Here is a 23,087-nt window from a genome sequence, read left to right on the forward strand (position 1 = left end):
TGAACCATTATGATGAGCTTGATTATTTACTGGATTTTTATGTACTGTCTTATTTGCTATACAAATGAATTGTAAAAAATAAAAGTTAAAATGAGGGTGGGAGAATGTCAGAGGCTGTTAAGAGTTTCATTAAGGAACTCAGGAGCAAGAAGAGCAGAAATCTACATTAGCATCTTGGAGACGAAAAGAAATACTTGTCACTCTCCAAGGATGCTACCAGATTTCAATACCCCAGGATGCTTACTGAGACTTTGATAAAACAGCTATTTAGGGATTTAGAGTTACACAATAAGTGAAAGCTTCTTCAAAGTTACAAACAGAGGTGGTGGTTATACTTCAGAAAATCTTGGCAGGGCAAAGAAAAAGGTAGGGTTTTTGAAGTCCAGAAACATAGTTTAAGAAAAGTCAGAAGGTTCTAAAATATATTTTTTTAAAGTCTGAAATACATGGTGGGTCCAGCTAGACGAGTGTTTCCTTTATCCATTGGAAGTAAGAGAATTAGTACAACCATGAAGTAGAAGTAGAGAAGGTATTAAAGTCAGAGAGGGAAAGCGTGTCTCAGAAACAATAAGATCATTTTGTTACTAGTGGGGAAAAGTACTTATTGTAAAGAAATTTTGAAAAATACGGACCATAATAAGAAAAAAAGCAAAGATATACTAGAAATTCACTGCCCCAAGGTACCACCATTGCTAACATTCTAGTCAACATTCTACTAGACATGTCTCTATGCACAAAATGTGCAATAGTACATGAACAGGGCCATACCATTATATTATTTTTAGCAACATATTATGATTTTCTCCCATGTCAATAAGCATAGATTTGCATCATTTTATATTGATAATAATCTATTTATGGGTGTTTCACCATTTATCAATCTAGTACTTTATTGCTTGATACTTAGGTTGTTTTATAATTTTATCAGTTATTTTAAAATTTAGGATTGTTTTAATGGTTATACTAGATCATACCTTTCCCTCTTCTGTGATTATCTTTAAATTTATCTTTTAGAAAAAATTTCGGAGAACATCTGTGTATTTCACATTTGAATCTCCATTAGGAAACTGCTTCCCTAGAAAAATTGTAGATTCCCATCTAAAAAATATTGCCTCATTCTTACTACATTAGGTTTTATTGATTTATTTTTTTAATCTTTACACACATCTTAGGCAAAACTAGATACTTTAGTGGTTCAAAATTATTTAAAAAGTATTTAGGTTGAAAAACATCAAGTATGTGTATGGGCCACTTGTTTTTGGAAGTAGATTTTGAAAAGTACGACCCAACTGTGTTTTAACCAGGACCAGTTAAAGTCTGAATAACTTATTTGGTCTAGCATTTAATGGATATGATCTAATAAATTCTTCAGGGTAAAATTAGAAGAATTTCCAGCATAACATTTGAAATTAAAGTTGGGTGAGTGGTGCTGTGAGAATTTAAGCATAACAATTTAATATAAAACACTAAGGGCTATGGCTACAAAAAATTATTTTTTATGTATTTTTTTGCTCAAAACATTTAGGGAAATACCATTGTCAGAAATAGCTAGAGTTCTGCCAGAGTGCTTTGAATGTCAGATGCAGCCAGAGCCCAGCCAGAGATCTGGTGCTCTGAATTACTCTGAGTCCATATCCTATATAATAAAGAGGTGATATACAAATTGACCATCACTCCAACACACAAGATGGTTGCCCCCATGTGTTCAAAGATGGCCACCACAAGATTGAAATTTAACTGCCAGGGGAGGCAGTTGGGGGTGATCAGCCCAGCAGGGGAGGGCAGTTGGGAGGGACCAGGCCTGAAAGGGAGGGCAGTTGTGGGGGACCCAGGCCTACAGAGGAGGGCAGTTGTGGGGGGGACCATGCCTGCAGGGGAGGGCAGTTGGAGGGAACCAGGCCAGCAGGGAAGGGCAGTTAGGGGTGACCAGGCCAGCAGGGGAGGGCAGTTGGGAGGAAACAGGCCTGAAAGGGAGGGCAGTTGTGGGTGATCAGGCCAGCAGAGGAGGGGAGTTGGAAGGAACTAGGCCTGAAAGGGAGGACAGTTGTGGGGGACCCAGGCCTGCAGAGGAGGGCAGTTGTGGGCAACCAGGCCAGCAGGGGAGGGCAGTTAAGGGTGACCAGGCCTGCAGAGGAAGGCAGTTGGGGGCGACCATGCCTGCAGGGGAGGGCAGTTGGGGATGACTAGGCCAGCAGGGGAGGGCAGTTTGGGGCAATCAGGTCAGCAGGGAAATAGTTAGGTGTCGATGAGGCTGGCAGGGGAGTGGTTAGGGGGTGATCAGGCTGGCAGTCAGAGCAGTTAGGGGCAATCAGGCAGGCAGGCGAGCGGTTGGGAGCCAGCAGTCCTGGATTGTGAGAGGGATATCCAACTGTCACCAGGATCGGGCCTAAATTGGCAGTCGGACATTCCTCGAGGGGTCCCAGATTGGAGAGGGTGCAGGCTGGGCTGAGGGACACACACCCTCCCATGCACGAATTTCATGCACTGGGCCTCTAGTAGTCTTATAAATTCTTCCCGACTATGCCAGAGTAGGTTCCTTCTCGAACCCTACCCACTGTACTAACTGTTTTGTCCAAGCCCCTCTGCCTAGGGCCTGGACCTTCTTGAACATCTGATCTTAGACAAAGAAGCCATGAGAAGTTGTGGGTGTATAAGAATGAACCTTTATTGCAGAAACCAGTGGCCATAAGCCATCAGACAAAACAGTTCTTCACAGCAAAGCCCATACAAGTGGCTGCACGCCGGCTGGTAAATACATATCTTTCCCACATAGTAGCATTAATCTCTGTACCCACAGCTATTATCTGAGCAACTGCATGCTGCCTCTAGACCTATAGCTGCTACAGAGTAGTAGCATCTGAGCTCTCCCTTAGAGCTACAACTTCAGTACCCTCTCCAGCCTCTCTGGCTCAGCAGCTTCTCCTGTCTCCCCTGCCCAGCACACTGGCTGGTCTCTGTAGCCTCACACAGTAACTACCTCTGAGATTCTCTCTCAGCACACTGGCTGGATATCATGGTAGCTGTATCTGAGCTCTCTATGAGCTCTTAGCCTTACATCATGGCAGTACCAGCTCTCAGCTCTATCTCTGCGCTCTAGCCTTTTCCCTAGCCTACTGGCAGGTTAACCACATGTATATTACTCCTTAGACAAAAAAGGCCTCTGGCCAAGAATGACATCAATCATTTGGCTATCGAAGGGCACAGTGTACCGTGTACCATGAGATTGCTGTGGCCTTGTAGCTGTATTCAGAGTGGCCTTGGACATTCCAGCATATTCTCAACAAGGCCTCCACACTCTAATTAGCTTCGGCTATCTGGGGACTCTGGTGTGGTTCCCACAGCCATTAATTAGAAGTTTGTAGTGGAGAAGATAGGTTAAAGATATAAAATAAAATAGAAAAATCTTGTGTACTTGTTAAGTGTTGTAGGTCACCCATTTGACTTGCTACTACCCTTAAGATTTTGTTACATTGCAAATTTCCCATATTTTTGTTTATTAACAAACAATAACATTAATAATAATAATGATGACAATACTTAGAAAGGATATTTATGAAATTATTTAGGAAAATGTTTAAAGTTGAGAGCAGAGCCTTGCTCTATGGCAAGCCAAAGGAACACAGGTGACTGCGGAGGAGGAAAGTGGGAAGTCCAATCCGTGGGGCTTCAATTAATATGTGACCTGGAAGATGACAGGTATAAGAATCTTCCTGAGGAATGCCATGCCACATTGCCAGAGAGTTGACCCACTGAAATACTTATAGGGCCATTCTTAAAACCTCATCCTCAAATGAATGGAAATTTAATTGTTTGAGCAGAAATTTTGAACAATTTCTCAGGTTATATATATATATATATATATATATATATATAGATATATATTCCTTAAAATTGTCAGAGCTTAATATCTAAAAAATTAGAAGTTGAATGATAGTATTTACTAATACCTACTTATGTTTCACATTGCATGATTCAGACAAATATTTTTAATTTGAACTCTTAGGCACCAAGTAATTGAATATTTTTGTTAACTAACAGAATATAAATTAATAGTAATTATCTTTCTGTATTCTGTTCTTTTCCCCTAAATTCTAAATTCTAAAGGAATGCCTGGCCCTCAAATAATGGGGATGCAGCATAGAAAAAGGAAAAAGTATTTTTATTTATGTATAACAAATGTATTTAACATTATATTAATGTATTTAACATAATATATACATATTTAATATAATATGTAATGCATACAACAAAATTTGTTTCTAGTATAAGGTAGAACTACAGTTAAAACTGAACTTTGGCAATTTACTACTAACAATCGCTGGTATCTCATTTTTTCAAATTTAAATTAAAAATATATTTTTAGGGTGCTAGGGAAAACTAGAGATTGTCAAAATAACATCCATTGCATAGGTTCCTGGCATTGCTAAATTCTTAGTCCATGAGAATTTTGCCCTGGTAGAGTCAGAATCATTTTTGCTTTGTGATCATTGTTCTTCTGTGTAGTTTAGAAGCAGACTTAAGGTTTGTTGTCACCATCACCATTGATTCCTCTATTCTTGGATCCGAAAGGCGTTTCTGTGACATGCTGAAGAACTTGTCTTTCATGTGGCTAGTCACAGGCAGTGGCAATGATTTCTCAATGCAGAAAAACAATGGGGCAATTGACAGTCCAGATCCTCAAAATTCTCTGCCTGCCATTGCTACTCTTAGAGAAGCAAATTGAAGTTTTCATTTTTGTCATATTCTGTAGTAAATCTCATTTGTTTTCTTTATGAGCTAGACTAGAAGAAATAATGGCTCTCTCTAAATACCCAATTTGTGATTAAGTTTGGAGCACAATGATGAGACTAATTTGATTTTAGTATTTTCTAGGGCTTATAATTATTTCCAAAAAAACTTAAAAGCTGTTAATTTTAGAGAAGGATGAGTCTATTTAGTATACATTCAGTCTAGAGGGGTTAAAATGATGTAATTAGTACTTATAGCTTCAGGAGTCCTGATCTTGTGAGATACTGTGATAATTCATAAGAAACTAGTACGATTTGATTCAGAGAATCTTACAGGGTTCACTGACCACATGATATGTGGCTTCTGACACAAGTTTTATTTTAGAGGGGAAGAAGACCTAATCAAAGAGTTTAAGAATTAAATGCTGTCCCCTCTTGGTAGCATTAGAGTAGTTTCTCTCTCTCCTTCACTCTGCCCCCTTCCTGACTCAAAGTACATAAAAAATGGCATCATATAAGCAAGATTGTGAAGTGTGTCTATCTTAGCTTTTTATTTTATTTTTTTAATAGTCTATGGCCTAGCCTCCAAAATTTCTGGAGTAGTTCTTTTTTTCTAAAATTTACTGATTAGGTAGAGACATGATTCATTCTTTAGTTGGAGGCAGTTCAGGACGTGGTATAGGATCCAGTAGAAAACCAGAAACTTCTGTATAGGATGTCACATCCCTATCCAAGAAGGGGTAAGTGCAGCTCCCAATATTCACTAAGTTGGGGTACCCAGATTAGTTCACAAAAGTGTTTTGTGAACAAAATATGAGATTACTAAAATATTTTATTTACTGTCAAATATTTTCCAGGTATAGGTCAAAACTTGTCTTGAAAAATACTGTGTAGAACATAGCGAGGGGCATCAGGGGGGAGCATACATGGGCAGGACATAGATGTCCAATGGCCTTGGATGGCTATTTTAGACTTGGTGCCCATGGATCCTCTCTGGCACACATGTCAGATGTTGTCAAATGCGTTCTTTGAAAATAGTGTTGAGAACTTTAGATTTAGTGAAACGTGTGTTTTTTTTCCATCAACAGTCTTTGAAGTTTTAGAGTTAGATACTAATAGGTTATGTTTCTAGCTGAAAACAATGTAAGGTATTCTAATGAAATCTGAAGATAGAAATGTGGAAACTTTCATGCATAAAATGAAAAAAAAACATAGTGTCTCACTTAAAAAAATAAGTAAGAAAAGTCAGATTAGTATTTTGCTCTTATGTATTCAATTTTCTGTAAATTTAGCATCTTGATTTGAAAATGATAGAAAAAAAGTGACATTAAAGGTTGTTATTTTACAAAAAGAATTTATTTTATATTTGTTTTAACATTAAAATTTAAATTGCATTATCACTTTATTTAACTTTAAATTCTTATGAACATAATTACATTGATAGTAAATGTCATTTTCTTTTGATGACAAACTTTCTACCATCTTGAATAGTATTCATCGCATATAAACAGATAACTTGAGTTTTAATTAAAAAATAAACTCTTTGCTTTAACTTGTTTACTAACACTAACCTAAAAATCATGTAAATTTCTGCTATTTAGGAAATAATAATAGCTGCTTTCTGAAGCCAGCAGCTTTAGGATTTAATTTTCTTACCTTACTTTGGGCTTTGGAGAGTCTTTGGGTGACTCAATAAAATTATAACAATGTGACTCAACATGTGCTGAAAAATAATAAAAAATAGTCAAAACCTTTCATATTCAGAGCTTTTCATCAAAATCCATATGAGGTAGATATTATCTTCTTTTTATTAAATCCAGAGTAATCAATAAAATGCTAGTACGTTCAGCCCTAACTGGTTTGGCTCAGTGGATAGAGCGTTGGCCTGCGGACTCAAGGATCCCAGGTTCGACTCCAGTCAAGGGCATGTACCTTGGTTGCGGGCACATCCCCAATGGGGAGTGTGCAGGAGGCAGCTGATCGATGTTTCTCTCTCATCGATGTTTCTAACTCTCTATCCCTCTCCCTTCCTCTCTGTAAAAAATCAATAAAATATATTTAAAAAAAAAGCTAGTACGTTCACTTTACAGCTCATCAAATTAAACATAAAATAGTATTTCCTTCTAGTGGACAGGAATACAGCAGTAACCAAGTATAGGGGTTGAGGGAGAAAGGGTAGGGGAATAAGTTTACATTAATACTGAAATTATAGATAATGCAAAATAGACAATGGAAACAAACAATTCAAATAAATTAAAGGCCGATTTTAAAGAATCTATATATCGCTTGTGTATTAAAACATTGTCCTATTTGGAATTAAAATGAAAATGACAGAAGGATTTTAACTATATTTTCTTTTTGAGAAAATTATTGGAATAGACATATGAATTGAATATTTTGCTTATGTGCATATTTGGAAATGCGTTTATATTTCATGGTTGTTGTGAGTATAATACTGGGATGTAATACAGTTGACCCTTGAATTATTGGGCTAGGGGAGCTGCCATCTCCCCTCCGACCCCCCCTCCCGCCCCAGCTGAAATTATGCATATAACTTTACTCCATAAGAACTTAACTACAGTAGTTCCTTCTCGTCCTCAGATTCAACCAATTGCATAAGGAAACAATATTTTCCATCCATGGTTGGAAATATGAAAATACTGTTTTCAATCTTAAATTGATTGAATATCTGGATGTGAAACCTAAAGATATGAAGGACCAACTTTATTTCTTCAAAAAAAATATAAATGGACTTGCACTGTTCAAACCCATGTTGTTCAAAGGTCAGCTGTAGTAGTCTGTATTGTTTTGAAGTGCAAAGTAAGTGTATAATTTTTAAAAATCCTTATAGTTGCATGGAAGTGAAGGTCAAAGTAATTACAAAAAATTTAGTATTTTACCAACATTATCTACTTTTCTGCCTTATTATTTTCTTATCATATCCATGATAGAGCAGAAATCAGACTACTGTGGACTGAGGATTATGAAGCAGGTGCAGAAGTGTGGCTCATAGTGCGCACCATTATTTCTAATCACCAGACTCTAAAGGAGAGATAGGAAGATAATTGTTGTTGTTCTGTTTCCACGTTTTAATATGGGAGAGATTAAGCATATTTATATGCTGTGGGGATTAACCTTGATTGACTTTGTTTAAAGAAGAGATTAGACAGTTTTGAGAGATGTCTGTATATGTGGTACAGAAATTGGCAAAATTAAACTTGTAAAAGTGTGAATTAACAAAGAAAAAAGGAAATAATAGAAAGAGATTTTAGGGAAGTCAATTTTATAAAAAATGATTCAGGATACTAGGAAAATAGTATAGTACTGGCAAAAAGTTACATTTAGGATGGAAATACTAACTGTGTGTTTTTTCGTTGATTTTAGAGAGAGGAAGATTGAGAGAGACAGAGAGAGAGAGAGAGAGAGAGAGAGAGAGAGAGAGAGAGAGAGAGAGAGAGACTAATGTGAGAGGGAAACATCCATTGGTTGCCCCCAGCACACACCCTGACTAGGGAGCATACCCATAACCTGGGCATGTGCCCTGCCTGTGAATTGGACTGGTGATGTTTGGTGCACTGCTGACACTCAACCAAGTGAGCCACAGTGCCCAGAGCTTATTTCAAAGTTTTTGATATAACACACGTGTATAGTACTTCTAAAAGATTATGTCTTCCATTCTTTTTACTTTCTCTTTCCTGAGTTAGCAGTTTAAGATACTGTGTGAATCTTCTCCTCCCTTCCTTTTCCAGAATGATCCCCCAGTTTGACAGTTAAATTAACTATTATATCTAAAGGCCTCATCCTATTCCTCTTGTTGTTGAAAAATATTATTTGTTTTTTATAATGTAAGTAATTATTATGGTTTGTTTTTATAATGTAAGTAATTATTCTTCACAGTCCTGAGATGATGGTATAATATTTCTAAAATGTTCAGTGTTATACTTACTATTGCTCTTTACTTTTTGCCCTAATCTTGGTTTGATATACTACTAAGATCATTTTTCTCCCTTTCAGTCAAACCTCACCTCATTCATTTTTTTACCCCCCTGCTCTACAGCCATATCTCATTCAGAATTCACCAATGCCATCTTGTCAAAGATAACAAAGATAATGACCTTTTGTCTACGCTCCTTGTCAGCTCTGTAGTAAGTGACACTGTTAGACATTCACCATACTTGAGCATTTCTTTATATATATATTTTTTAAAGCACTACATTTTCTTTGTTTTCCTTCTAGATATCAGACTTATCATCATACTAGTATCATTCTTTGGCCTCCCTCTCTGTATTGATAATTTATATTCTTCAGGTTTCTATTATCCTCTTAGCTTCTCACTCTATGCTCTAAATGCTCTATTTTGAGATTTCTGTGTCTTCTATGGCTATCAATCATCAACTGCCATTTAAATGTTCTAAATTTTTATGCCCAGCAACAGCTTGCCAATTGTTGGTCCAATCACTAATAGCATCTAAAGATGGATTCTTTATCTTGTCTCTCAGATCTTCATATTCTCCTCTCCTATCTGAGTTTCTGATATTACTATATGTGATGTAATGGCTATAAGGACAGAGGTATTAGGCAGAGGAGTTATCAACAACTAGAGGATTAATTATGGATGAGGCCTTTAGATACAATATTTAATTTACCTGTCAAATTGGGGGATCACTCTGGAAAAGGAAGGGAGGAGAAGATTCACATAGTAACTTAAACCACTAACTCAGGTAGGAAAAAGAAAGTAAAAAGAATGGAAGACATAATCTTTTAGAAGTACTATACACGTGTGTTATATTAAAATTTTTGAAATAAGCTCTGGGCACTGTGGCTCACTTGGTTGAGTGTCAACAGTGCATCAAAAGATCACCAGTTCAATTCACAGTCAGGGCACATGCCCGGGTTGTGATTATGATCCCTGGTCAGGGTGGGTGCTGGAGGCAACTGATGGATATTTCTCTCTCACATTGATGTTTCTCTCTCTCTCTCTCTCTCTCTCTCTCTCTCATCAATAAAAAACAAACAAAACACACCCATATTAAAAAAAATTAAATAGGCAGAAGAGAGTAAAAAATAAATAAGCAAAAGAGACTAATTATTGCCAATGTTCATTAGCTAATCTAGGATGTAGGAAAGTGAGAAGTGTTCTATGAAAGCATATAATCTATTAGACAATAGAACAATGGAAGAAAATGTAATTATTGTTATGTTTGTTTTACAAGCAAAACTGAAAAAAGAATAATAAAAAAACTGAATGACTGCTAAGAGAATATTATTAAGCAACAATGCCACTCTATTATCTGTATCTGGCAATGGTAAAGAAGTAAGATGTGAGATGTCTTCTATCTCTTTGTCTCTGTCTGTCTCTGTCTATCTCTCCACAGAATCTAAAGTGTGTAAGATATGCTGGTGCAGGGTGGTTTACTGATCCCTCACCAGGGCTTCTAAAAAGGGTTGGTAAGAATCCCTCTCTCCACACTACCTATACCAGGAGATCTGTGACCTGCACCAAAAACATAAGTTACCTTGAACTACTATAGAAGAGTGACAAAATTTGCCTGGTAATTTGAATTCCCAGAGAATAGTTGGATCAGATATTTGAGGGATTCACCAAAGTACAAAACTCTTATTTATGACTAGAGGCCTGGTGCATGAAATTTGTGCATGGGTGTGGTCCCTAGGCCTGGCTGGCAATCGAAGTGTGAGTGTTTGGTGTGGAAGGGCAGGTCCCATGGGCCTCTGTGTGCCACCTAGGTCTGAATCATCAGGCTCCCTCCCCGCTCCCTCAGTGCCTGGGAACCTGGCTGTGGCCCCACCCCCTGCTGCCAATGCCCACCATGTTCCGCGCTGCCCCCTGGTGGTCAGCACACATCATAGTGAGTGGTCCAACTCCCGGTTGAGGGGACAATTTGCATATTAGGCTTTTATTATATAGGATTCTTAGAGGAAAGAAAACTCCTTATACTAAACTTATTACTTGCAAATAACAGTGCATTCTTTGGGAACAGTGCCTGTTACTGGAAAAAGCTTCTTCCTCAAAAACATTTTGCTTTTAAGTCCTCTCTCTCACAAAGCCCTCCATTATTTGGTCTCAGAGCCCCTCATCTCAAGCCTTTCCCACCTGTAAGTAATGTAGGGTTCGTGGAGGTTAAGAGAGTATCTTCTATTTTAAAATAATCTTCTTTCACCTAGTTAAATAAAGTATAAACTTCAGTGCATCTTAAGATTTTCTCCCTCACCTTCACATTCAGTTAATCTCCAAATCTCTCTAGCAAGACCTCTAACATAGGTCTCTCCCCTCATTTCCATTCCCAGGACCTTGCAGTGTCTCTCCTATGTCTGGAGACATAATGGCAAGGTGAGAGAGTGTTACCAGTGGCAAGGTTCAGAATAAACTATGAACTACATGAACCCCATTTTACTGTAGTTATTTTCTAAACGCTGCAGGCAGCCTTTTACAGACATGTTTTTGAACACATTGTTTCCTCTCTCTGGAATGGCCTTTGGCTTTACTTCCCACCACATGCATCCTTTCCAAGCGACATTAAATGTCTGACTTTGTGAAACGTATTGGAATCCCCCAGGCAGATTTAGTCATGCTCTGCTTTGTCCTCTTACAACACTTTTGACTTTCTTCTGTTAGTGTACCTATCCTGTTCAACTATAATTGCTTTTTTAAATAGATTGGACAGACCAGATAGGCTGTAAGCTAGAAGACACAGTTCATAGCACTAATCTTCATGTCCCTAGAACACAGCCTTGCGTCTGATCTATAGCAGTCGCTCAATAAATATATGTTTGAAAGTCTGTGTATGAGATGAAAGGCTGAAAATACTCCTGGTTCTTGCCATTAGAGAATAATTTATTTGTGTTCTTTCTCCAACATAGTACAGACAGAATTTGGTTTAGCTTTCAAAAGTATATTCTAACAAGATAAAAGAATGTCTCTCTTTTGCCCTTTTAGGCTGAACTCTTGAACCCAAAGCCAGCTTATTCAAATTAAAGGAGATGATATAATTAGTGTTAGGAAAGATTTTATGTAATGGGATTTGGTTTACTGCATGAGAATTTGGATGAATAAGAGTCTCATGCAATATTTTAACATTTTAATTTATTACTGACTCTACAGGGCAAATGAGGTCATAGCCCTTAGTCCAATTGTAGGATGATGAATTGAGGATTTTTCCAAAAAGGCAGAAGATAAAATACATTGCTTCAGATATAGTATTGCAGATTGCATTTATATTTAAAGGGAGTAAATTCAGTGCCACAATAATTGATATAGTGCTAAAATGGAAGGTTGATGTCATTATAGTGATATTTTTTAAACAAATTATAAATTAATTACTAAATACCTACTCTGTGCTCTGAATTATGTCATATGGAACAGATGCCAAAAAGATGCTCCTCCTGGCAAGGTACTAATTAATATCAGATTAGAATGTTAAGAGGAAAGAGAATAACTGGAAGTACATATCTTCTGGAAAAAAAATAAAAGAAATCATTGCTAAGTAATTCAATAAGGTATCATGAATATTGGCCCATATATCAGTCTGGCAATTATAGCTGAGGGAACATCACCAAAAAAGATTGTTAAAAATTTAAGTACCCCTAGCCCATTCTCCATGGATCACTGGGGAGAGTGGTCCAACAAAAAGAAGATGAGTACATGTGCAGTAAAAACAGGTTGATGTAGGGAAGGTGTCTGTTAGTAATTGACAGAGATCATTGGCTAGAGGGTCTGGAGCCACTACAAGCCTGTGACAATGTTGGGGTACAGAATCCCCCAAACAAAGGAGTTCTCTCTCTTAGCTCTTGCCTCTCGGCTCTTGCGTCTCTCTTGCATTCACCCATGTTCCCTCCACAGTAGCCATGTGACCCTGCAGACGCCCATGCACTGGACTGGTGGCGCAGTGGGGAACACAAACCGAGCCAGCCTGATGTGGATTGGACTGTGCAGACCTGGGATGGAAGCTCTGGGCAACGTCTGTAACCAAAGCCCTGCTAATGGCACACCCGGACGTCTTCCTTGGCAGTACCAAGGGAAATGGGAACTTGGCACCCTAATTTAATTATAATCAGGCTAGATTTTTAATAGCATGAAGTAGCGAAAAGATCAAATGACCACTGATTCTTGTCTCATTTAGGCCACCACTAGCTGCAGACCTGTAGCCAGGTCACTTGTTGTCAGGGTAAAATATTTATTTTCCTTCTATCATTCTAAGTTCTCTGGCTGGATTAGTAATTAAATTATCCTAAAACAGATTATTCTAATTAACCTAATTATCCTAAATTATCCTAAAACATAACCAAATTTATTAAGTATGTACACACAAGGGTTCGATAAGAATGTGAGACCCTAGGACAGATAAGGAGTTAAGGTTTATATGCCATTTTGAACTAAGGAGAAGGGGTTGTTGTGGTTTAGGACTTCAAAGTAGAGGAAGGCACTTGCTCACATGGAGAATGAAAAGCAAAAGCTTGGTTAACAATTGTTTTCTGGGCCATCTTTAACAATGGGTCACAGAGAGACCTTTGGTCAAATGGGTCTTGCTAGCTCCTCCTTATCTATCACAAACTAGTTTAATCCTATCTAATAAAGAGGGAATATGCTAATTGACCCTCACGCCGTTGCAAAGATGGTGGCACCCACAGCCAATAAGGAGGGAATATGCTCATTGACTGTCACGCCCTAAAGATGGCAGCGCCCACAGCCACAAGATGGCAGCACCCAGTTCCCTCAGCCCCACTGGGGCGGCAGGCACATGGGAAGGCTGCATGCCTGCCTCTGGAGTCCCCCAGTCCCTTCAGCTCCCAGCTGCCCAGGGCTGGCCTGAGGTACAGGCAAGCTTCGGTTGGTAGCCGCCCAGCCACCCAGGGCTGCCCGAGGCTCAGGTAATCAGGGCTGGCTGAGGCTTGTGTTGCTGGCAGTGGCAGCAGCAGAGGTGTGATGGGGCATTGCCTTCCCCTGATCGCCAGGTCGCCTCCCACCCCTGAGGGCTCCCAGACTGTGAGAGGGGGCAGGCCGGGCTGAGGGATGCCCCCCTCCAGTGCATGAGTTTTCATGCACCAGGCCTCCAGTTACACTATAATTATCTATGGTGATAGTCACCTTCCCTGAGCTGGTACTCCATCTAAATTTCTTTAGGCAGTTAGGGAGATGATCAAATTTTTTTTCCTGTGTCTTTATTTCTTAAAAATAACCAGCTTTTTGCCAAAACCGGTTTGGCTCGGTGGATAGAGCGTCAGCCTGAGGACTCAAGGGTCCCAGGTTTGATTCCGGTCAAGGGCATGTACCTTGGTTGCGGGCACATCCCCAGTAGGGGGTGTGCAGGAGGCAGCTGATCAATGTTTCTCTCTCATCGATGTTTCTAGCTCTCTATCCCTCTCCTTTCCTCTCTGTAAAATATCAATAAAAATATATTTAAAAAAAAAAACAGCTTAAAATGATCAATATTCCAAAGGTATATTTTGGGATAGCAAGCCCTATTTTCTCTAAATGTTCTCAGACTTTACTTCTAATTTGAAAATAAGAGTATTGTACCTGGATGAGCTCTAAGACCTGTTAAGTTGATTTTTCTGCAGAACACAGTAGTTAATGGAAGCTTCCAAAATATTCACCTTATCATTGAGCAGTTGAAGTAGTGAACATTTTGAATAAACATTTTGTTTATTGTCAGTTACAGTTGACATACAATATTATATTAGTTTGAGGTATACAACATAGTGATTAGACACTTTTATTCCTTATGAAGTGATCACCTTGATGATGCTAGTACCCATCTGGCACCATACATAGTTATTGCAATACTAGAGGCCCAGTGCATGAAATTCATACATGGGTAGGGTCCCTAGGCCTGGCCAGTGATCAGGGCCATTAGGTTCCCTGCCTCCCAGCCTCCCCACTTCCTCCTTCCCTAGCCACCTGAATGCCGCCACCACTGCGTGGTTCCCTCCCCCCCCCCCCCCACTCCTCACCTCCCCATCTCCTTGCCTCCCAATCTCCTCCTTCCCTTGCTCCCTCAGCTGCAGCTGGTCACCTGCCATGTTCTACGCCGCCCCCTGGTGGTCATCACATGTCATAGCAAGTGATCGAACTCCCTGTCTCCCTTTTATATACACTGAGTGGCCAGATTATTATGATCTCTGAACGCATAATAATCTGGCCACTCAGTATATATATATATTAGAGGCCCGGTGCATGAATTCAAGCATGGGTGGGGTCCAGCCAGCCTGGCCAGGGGGTGGGGGCATGGGCGGTTGGCCGGCCTGCCTGCTGGTAGAACTCCTGGTCAAGGGGACAATTTGCATATTAGCCTTTTATTATATAGGATATACACTGAGTGGCCAGATTATTATGCATTCAGAGATCATAATAATCTGGCCACTCAGTGTATATATAAAAGGCATTTTATCCTTTTATATATATAGATTATTGACTATATTCCCTATGCTTTACTTTATATTCCTTTGACTATTTTTAAAACTGGCAATTTTTTTTCTTCTTAATTCTTTTCACTTTTTACCCATCCCCCCAACATGAGATACTTAGCACACATTTTAATTCATAGGAGCAAAAATACATCTTTGACACTTACAATATGGAGAGTACTTCATCCTCCTATAAAATGGGTGGTAGCTTCATGATGATTATACTATATTACCTTTCCCAAGAATGTGTTAAAATACAGAAGAAAGTAGCAGAAAATTAACCCTTGTAAATGAACACAAAGTGCAGACTATATAATTTAAATGTTTTAAATAAGCTACTTATTTGCATAATTGTATTTTGGAAAGATATATCTTAAAATAGCAATACTATTCATTGACTTGAAATTACAACAAAAATAACAAGTATAAATTTGTCTGGAAAGGATGTCATGTTACTGTATAATTAGATCTATTTATAAACATGTGGGCTATCACTTATTAAGTTAAATTTGGCACTGATATATATTTCAAGGTAACGGACCTATATTTTCTATTTAACAATTTTCTACTTATATTTTGCAAATGTTTATTGACTTCATTAGTTTGTTATCTATTAATGTATACAGTTGTACAGGACAGATCTTTTAAAATAAGTAACTCTTTAGTATCACTGGTCTAAATTGAAGTTTAAATGTGACCACTCTAGGGAATGAGTTGTAGGGAACATTGTATGATGTACTATATCAGAACACCTCGAGAAACACTACAGATAAGGATTTCTAAGGTTATAAAACTAAACAAATGTATAGACAGCATCCAAAGACATGGTAGAGAATTTTTGATAAATTGGTTCCATAGACCAAAAAGGCATTTGATTTAAGCATCATTTAATTTTTTAAACCAGTGAAATGATGCATAGCATGAAGTTCAGTTATTTGAAAAAATTAAAAAGAAAAGACTATTTTATCCCTTCAAGTATTTTCCTTGAGTCCACAAATATTTAGAAGACCCAGGAAATTATTTCTGAAAATCTGATCTAAGAGGCACAGTTCTGTCATTATCTCAGCTGTTTGGTAAAAATGCAGATTCCTGAGGTTTTCTACATACATAACTCAGGTTTCTGAGTCTGTATTTTAAAAAGTGCCTGGGGAGTTTATTATGCATACTGAATGTAAAAAACTACTCTTCTAAACATACTCTACATTTTTATCCTACTGTTGGAAATTTTTACATGTCATTTGATACTGGGTATTGGAGAGTGGAATCCTGAATTTGAAGGCTAAAGAATAGGACTCTACTTGGGTATCCAGAAAGAAATGGAAATAACCACTTGTTTCATTATCCTTAAGTAGCTTTTCTATCTTTCAGTTTCTGTTTGAAATTGAGAAGGATAATAAAAATGCCCTTTTCTATTATTGAAATCTATGAGTATTCTATACATTTGTGTCACATAAAACAAAGTTTAACATAGTGAAAACTTTCTTATTATGTTTTTATAGATTTCAGAGATGAAGGGAGAGGGAGAGAGAAATAGAAACATCAATGATGAGACAGAATCATTGATTGGCTGCCTCCTTCATGCCCCCTATTGGGGACTGAGCCTATAACCTGGTCATGTGCTCTGACCACAATCAAACCATAACCTCCTGGTTCATAGGTCAATGCTCAACCACTGAGCCATATGGGCCAGGGGAAACTTTTTATTTTCAGAACACGGATTTTTCCAGAAGGCTTTTTTTTTCCATAAATTGGACTTACAATCGTTTTATGTCTTTCATAAAATCACTATTTATTATCAAATTCTGTAGGATTTATGATACTTTTAAAGTTAAAATAAGAATTTCAAATATGCCTGCATTAATGTGTAAGCAACCACAGCCTCTACTAATAATACTGCTGTTTAGATTGAGATTGCTATCAAGACATTCTTGAGATTACTACTGTTCTTTACCTGTAGGTATATATAGCCTTTCTACTTGCCTTTAATTGAGATAACTCTTTCTCTCTCACTCCCAACTATATTATAAACTAAAATACTACATTCCCAAATGGGGATGATATCCAGTTTGCAGCTAGCAAATGATGGTAATTTCCTTGATGACAGAAAACATTTATCTAAGTTTGTCATGACATGAAGTGCAAGTTTTTACATATGGTGGGTTTCCAGTGATATGTGAACCAATGAGTGATCATCAAGTTTTATTGACTTGTGGGACACTAAAATAGGAGAAAATTATTTATATTGGTCAGCTTCATGAGAACTACATCTCTTTTGAATCAGAATTTCATATTTAGGCATCAATGATTTATTGACTTCTTCAGTGGCTTAATTCAATGACCATCTTTTGATCATATTAGTATGATAATCTATAAATATTGAAAACTAAGTGGTGCCCTAACTGGTTTGGCTCAGTGGATAGAGCATCGGCCTATGGACTGAAGGGTACCAGGTTCAATTCCCGGTGAAGGACATGAATCTTGGTTGCGGGCACATCCCCAGTAGAGGGTGTGCAGGAGGCAGCTGACTGATGTTTCTTTTTCATCGATGTTTCTAATTCTCTATCCCTCTCTTCCTCTCTGTAAAAAATCAATAAAATATATTTAAAAGAAGAAGAAAACTAAGTGGCATGCAATTCCTGATAATTAAATCTTCTCATTCTTTAGCTTTCAGAGGGCTTATAAAATTGATAGAAAAATGACAGTGTCTTCACTTCAAATTCATTTTTTCTTACCAATAGTCTTCCTTTGCACTAACTAGTATCTGGACAACATCCTTTACTATATTAAAATTTGCATTTCAGAAAGGAAAGGACTCCTTACATTTTAACCATCAAATTTTATTATGTAGTTTTGTAATGATGGTGATTTTCTGAGTCACCAGTTTTCTCTCACCACCCTATTTTTCCTTGACACATTAAAAATGTATTGGTGACTTTTCGATAAATTCCAAAGTTTTTGTCCAGCAAAATTTTTAATCCCTTGGGGATTCTAAGAGTGGTAAACTTGATAAACTCTACTCTGGTAAAATCTAATAAGAATTGCTTTTATAATGAGGATGATTCATGGGAAGATGGTATACTTATCTTTTTATGTATCTTGTCTCTCTTCCTGACTCAACAGCTCCCCCTACGGTTCGTATTGTGCACTCAGGGTTGGCCTGTAATATTGAGGAGGAGCGCTACTCTGAAAGAGTCTACACTATACGTGAAGGAGAAACCCTAGAATTGACCTGTTTGGTCACTGGACACCCACGTCCACAGGTGAGTCCTGAACCGTGACATTGGGGAAAACTATTTAAGTTTGTGTGTGTTTTAAATTCAAGCATGAGGGTGTAATATGTTGATTGCTGAACATTCAAGCTTGAAGTATTCATGTGGATTAAATAAAAAATTGAAATTTTTGTTTTTCCACTGTGAAAAATTTGGAAAAAACTTTTAAGGAAGTTATTGAAAACAAAACTGCAAAAATATCTCAGTAATATAACTGAGTAATATAATTCATATGGCAATTAGTTTATGTTAGAATGTGGAACATGATTTCATGATGATATAATTGCTGCTGAGGAAGCACTTGTTCTAAAACCTGTGATGAATGAGGTCATGTTTACTGTCCTTAGTTGTTATATTCATAGAAACTTTGGAAAACAAGTTCTGGTAGGTGCTATATGCATTCATATTCTCAGAGTCATCACCTACAGCCTTTGTAAGCTATTTAATAGCAGGAGCAGATACTGGGACTTTCAAAGTGCACTAAAATTAGAAACAATGAGCAAAGGAAAACCTTGTAGGAGTGAGAAAAGGGTTAGCTATAAGAAAATATAGTGGGTTATGCATCTATAATGTAAAAATTTACCTCGGATACAGAATATTCAGGATGCTTTACTTATTAATTGCCAATTTTTATTGTCATATATTTAACCTGACCTAGTACAAAATGTACATTGGTAATCAACTCAAACACTATGATATAACCTCTTATTTGCTAGAAAAGTTACATGTTTTAAGTTTTTGTGTTACAGAGAAAAAAATCCAGCTAACACAACTATATAGGGGAAAGTAAAGAGCAATGTGGAAAAGGGGAATAAAGGGTGATGGAAGGAGACTTGAACTTGGGGTGATGAACATACATACAATATGTTGTATTCTAATACAGATGATGTATTGTAGAATTGCAGCTCTGAAAACTATAGTTTTATTGACCAACGTTACTCCAAATAAAGTCAATTAAAAAAGAGAAATGTGGAGATTTGCCGAAACCGGTTTGGCTCAGTGGATAGAGCTTTGGCCTGTGGACTGAGGGGTCCCAGGTTCGATTCCGGTCAAGGGCATGTACCTTGGTTGTGGGCACATCCCCAGTGGGGGGTGTGCAGGAGGCAGCTGATCGATGTTTCTCTCTCATCAATGTTTCTAACTCTCTATCCCTCTTCCTTCCTCTCTGTAAAAAATCAATAAAAAAAAAAAGAAATGTGGAGATTTCATGACCCATCATTTTAAGCTTGTCTTTTGCTCTTATCTTCCTTAATGCTTAATACTCAAGGGTGTTATGATGCTACCATTTTGACCCTGAAGAAAAAATAAAAGTAAGCATATGAACTTCAAAGAATGAATAGATTAATAGAGATAATTATTCTTAAAACTAAAATGGTAAAATAGGTTTTATAAAACTCATATTGTTAATAATATGGAAAACCATAAAAGTAATCTAGAAAATAATTTAAAATATTGTAACTCATTATGGCTAAAATAGAAAATTATAACATTTACTATTAACTGAAAATTGATTAAAGAATGAAATTGACTTAATGAAATTGATTTCTACAAATTTGACCCATTATAATCAGACTTGGTAGAAAAAAATTGCAAACCTGGACACGTAAGGACTGAAGTAATAATTGTTAAAACTTGATATAGACAAAGAAGCTGATATGCAAAGCATTCTTTTTTTAAATGAATAGAGAAAACAATGGAGGCCAGTGAAAATTTTTTATTAAAATTTAGGGAGCGGGGTGGAGGAGGTCAATGGGGAAAAGGGAGAGCATCTATAATGCTTTCAACAATAAAGTTAAATTTTAAAAAATAATAAAAATACATATTTTCACTAAAAACAAATTCATAGTATGTATAAGCATTTAAGACATAAATTTGTATTTCTCAATGAAGTTTTTCTACATGTTTTTGTTTGAACATTTTATAACTTAATGTGAGCAAAGTTCATGAAATTTCTAAATAAAATTGGTAGTATTATATGTGTAAAATAATTCATTTATATACATATTTCAAATGTAACATATCAAATATTATGTATTAAAAAAAACATCAGGTTCACTCACATTATATTTATTGAGTATTCTATATTGTAAGTTGTAATGTTGCATTGTACAAAGTAGATTTGCCCAATGTCCAGAAAATATATATTTATTAAATATAGTTGCTTGCATGACTATTCTTTTAATATTCTTAATATTCTTAATGAGAGTATGAAAAAATGATATTTAAAATAGCAATAAATGAACTGATGCAAATTTAAAAAACAAACAAAAACATAGAATTAACTCAAGAATATTATCTCAAAGAAAATTTAGTGTGCTTATAATTTAATTATAATTTTTGTGCTTATATACATAGAACAAAAATTCCAGAATAAAAAATTTGGAATCAAAACCAGCTGTATGAGAGGCAGCTTATGGCAAGAGAAGATTCATTATGCTCGCATTATTCCAACACTGAATGTGCCAAATTCTGTACCTTCTAGGCTCCAAATTTTACATAAAAATGCAACTTATTATCTGTTTTTAAGTCATCCAGCTGTTCTGCTCTTTTAATCTCCATCCTTATCTTCCCTTAATATTAGAAATTTCTTATTTTATTCATAGAGTGTCCCTTTCATGATGAAGTGCATTCTTTGCTCTCTAGCCAACCGAAAATAAGTTCTGATACAAAGGACTAGAATGTTGCCTTATTTATTTTTCCTAAGCAATTCCATGTTTGGAAACATTTCACTTTGCTCTGATCTTAATGAAAATTTATTGTTTCAGTATTATCACTTCTGCATTCCTAGAAGTAATTCATGTGTTTGCAGGTGAATCAGTTTCAGCTCACACATCTGGTTTGAAAAATTAACTGGGCCTTTTCTTTGTCAACAAACTGTATATGGAAGGCTGGTAGAACAGCTGGGCCTTGGCAGCCTGGCCAAACACTGAAGGGCATGCTGCTGGCAACTGGTCCTGAGGATGATTTTTCTTGGCTGATACTGTGAAGCTGGAATGGTTTTCTTGCTGCTTTGTCTAATCTGGATATGATAAGAGTTGGAAATGCAGTAGAAGAGAGAATTTCCTCATTCACTCTCCAGGAGAGTTCTTAGTCTGTTGCATATTCCTGTGGCAATGAGAGTCAATGATTTCCATTTTCAGAGGTATCCAAAGACAATGTTCTCCTCAAAATTTTAAAAAATTTCTTTAAGAACAGATTAGTTGGCAATGTGTATGATCTAAGGATGCTGATGTATCCAAGGGAAATACAATACAAGCAATGCAGTAGTTAAGAGCACGATATTGGAACCAGACTGCATGGGTAGTTGACCTTGGGGAAGTTCCTTAACCTCTCTGCTCTCTGCACCTCAGTTTTCTTATCTACATAATAGAGATGATGGTATTAATAATACCTTTATCATAGACTCCTTTTGATAATTAAATATGTATTCGAACTATACATGGACATATATTGTTTTATATATATATATGTACTAGAGGCCCAGTGCATGAAATTTGTGCAGGAGGGGGGATTCCCTCCAATCAGCCTGCACCTTCTCTAATTGGGGACCCCTTGTGGGATATTCGACCGGCAGTCAGACACCCCTCTCACAATCTGGGACCACTGGCTCATAACTGCTCACCTGCCTGCCTGCCTGATTGCCCCTAACTGCTTCTGCCTGCAAGCTTGATCACCCCCAACTGCCCTGTCCTGCAGGCCTGATGTTGCCCCCAACTGCCCTCCTCTGCTGGCCAATTCGGTTCTGATTGGTCGGTTCCTATGCCAGCGTCAAAAGCTTCACCTCCTAGGCAGCCATTGGCTCCCACAGCACCCAGATTTGGTTCTCATTGTTCAGTTCTTATGCCAGTCAGCGTCAAAAGCTCTGCCTCCTAGACAGCCATTGGCTCCCCACAGCACCCATATTTGGTTCTCATTGGTCGGTTCCTATGCCAGTCAATGTCAAGCTCCGCCTCCTAGGCAGCTATTGGTTCCCCACAGCACCCACCTTTGGTTCTGATTGGTCGGTTCCTATGCCAGTAAGTGTCAAAAGCCCTGCCTCCTAGGCAGCCATTGGCTCCCCACAGCACCCACCTTTGTTTCTCTTTGGTCAGTTCCTATGCCAGTCAGCGTCAGAAGCTCCGCCTCCTAGGCAGCCATTCGTTCCCCACAGCACCCACCTTTGTTTCTCTTTGGTCAGTTCCTATGCCAGTCAGTGTCAGAAGCTCCGCCTCCTAGGCAGCCATTCGTTCCCCACAGCACCCACCTTTGGTTCTGATTGGTTGGTTCCTATGCCAGTCAGCATCTCTAGGCCTATCTCTGGGCCTGATCAAACCAAAGAAAAGCCTGGCTGCTGGTGAAGATCAGAAAGAAAGAGTGAGAGAAAGAGAGAGGTAAGTACACTGATCAACAGCTTCCACTGAGGCTGCAGATCAGACCCTGACTCACTTTCTGGGTCTCAGCCACCTGAGCAGTCAGTGTTGGGTCTCCAGACTGCAGCTAGGCAACCCAGTGCTGACTTCTGGATAGTCTGCGTTTGGTCACAGGCTCAGTCCCTTCCCAAGCCCCAGGCTTTAGGCTTGGGAAGCGTTCCCCCCTTCCCCCGCACCCCTCTGTTGGCAGGCTCAGCCCCTCCTATGGCCAGTTGGGAGTGACGTGGGTGCCGAGGAGGTTCCTGGGACCCAGGTATGTA

The 23,087-nt window shown here is 37.9% G+C and overlaps 1 protein-coding gene across 1 annotated transcript in view; it reads left to right on the forward strand.

Annotated features, from left to right (window-relative positions):
• Window positions 1-23,087, forward strand: part of MDGA2 (MAM domain containing glycosylphosphatidylinositol anchor 2) — a 1,000,910-nt gene that overhangs the window by 400,985 nt on the left and 576,838 nt on the right. Inside the window, exon 2 of the mRNA XM_054725417.1 lies at window positions 18,270-18,409. Coding sequence (XP_054581392.1) covers window positions 18,270-18,409 — 140 coding nt within the window. The remainder of the gene's footprint in view (window positions 1-18,269; window positions 18,410-23,087) is intronic.

Source organism: Eptesicus fuscus, chromosome 2 (genome assembly GCF_027574615.1).
Source record: "Eptesicus fuscus isolate TK198812 chromosome 2, DD_ASM_mEF_20220401, whole genome shotgun sequence".
Classification (NCBI taxonomy): Eukaryota; Metazoa; Chordata; class Mammalia; order Chiroptera; family Vespertilionidae; genus Eptesicus; species Eptesicus fuscus.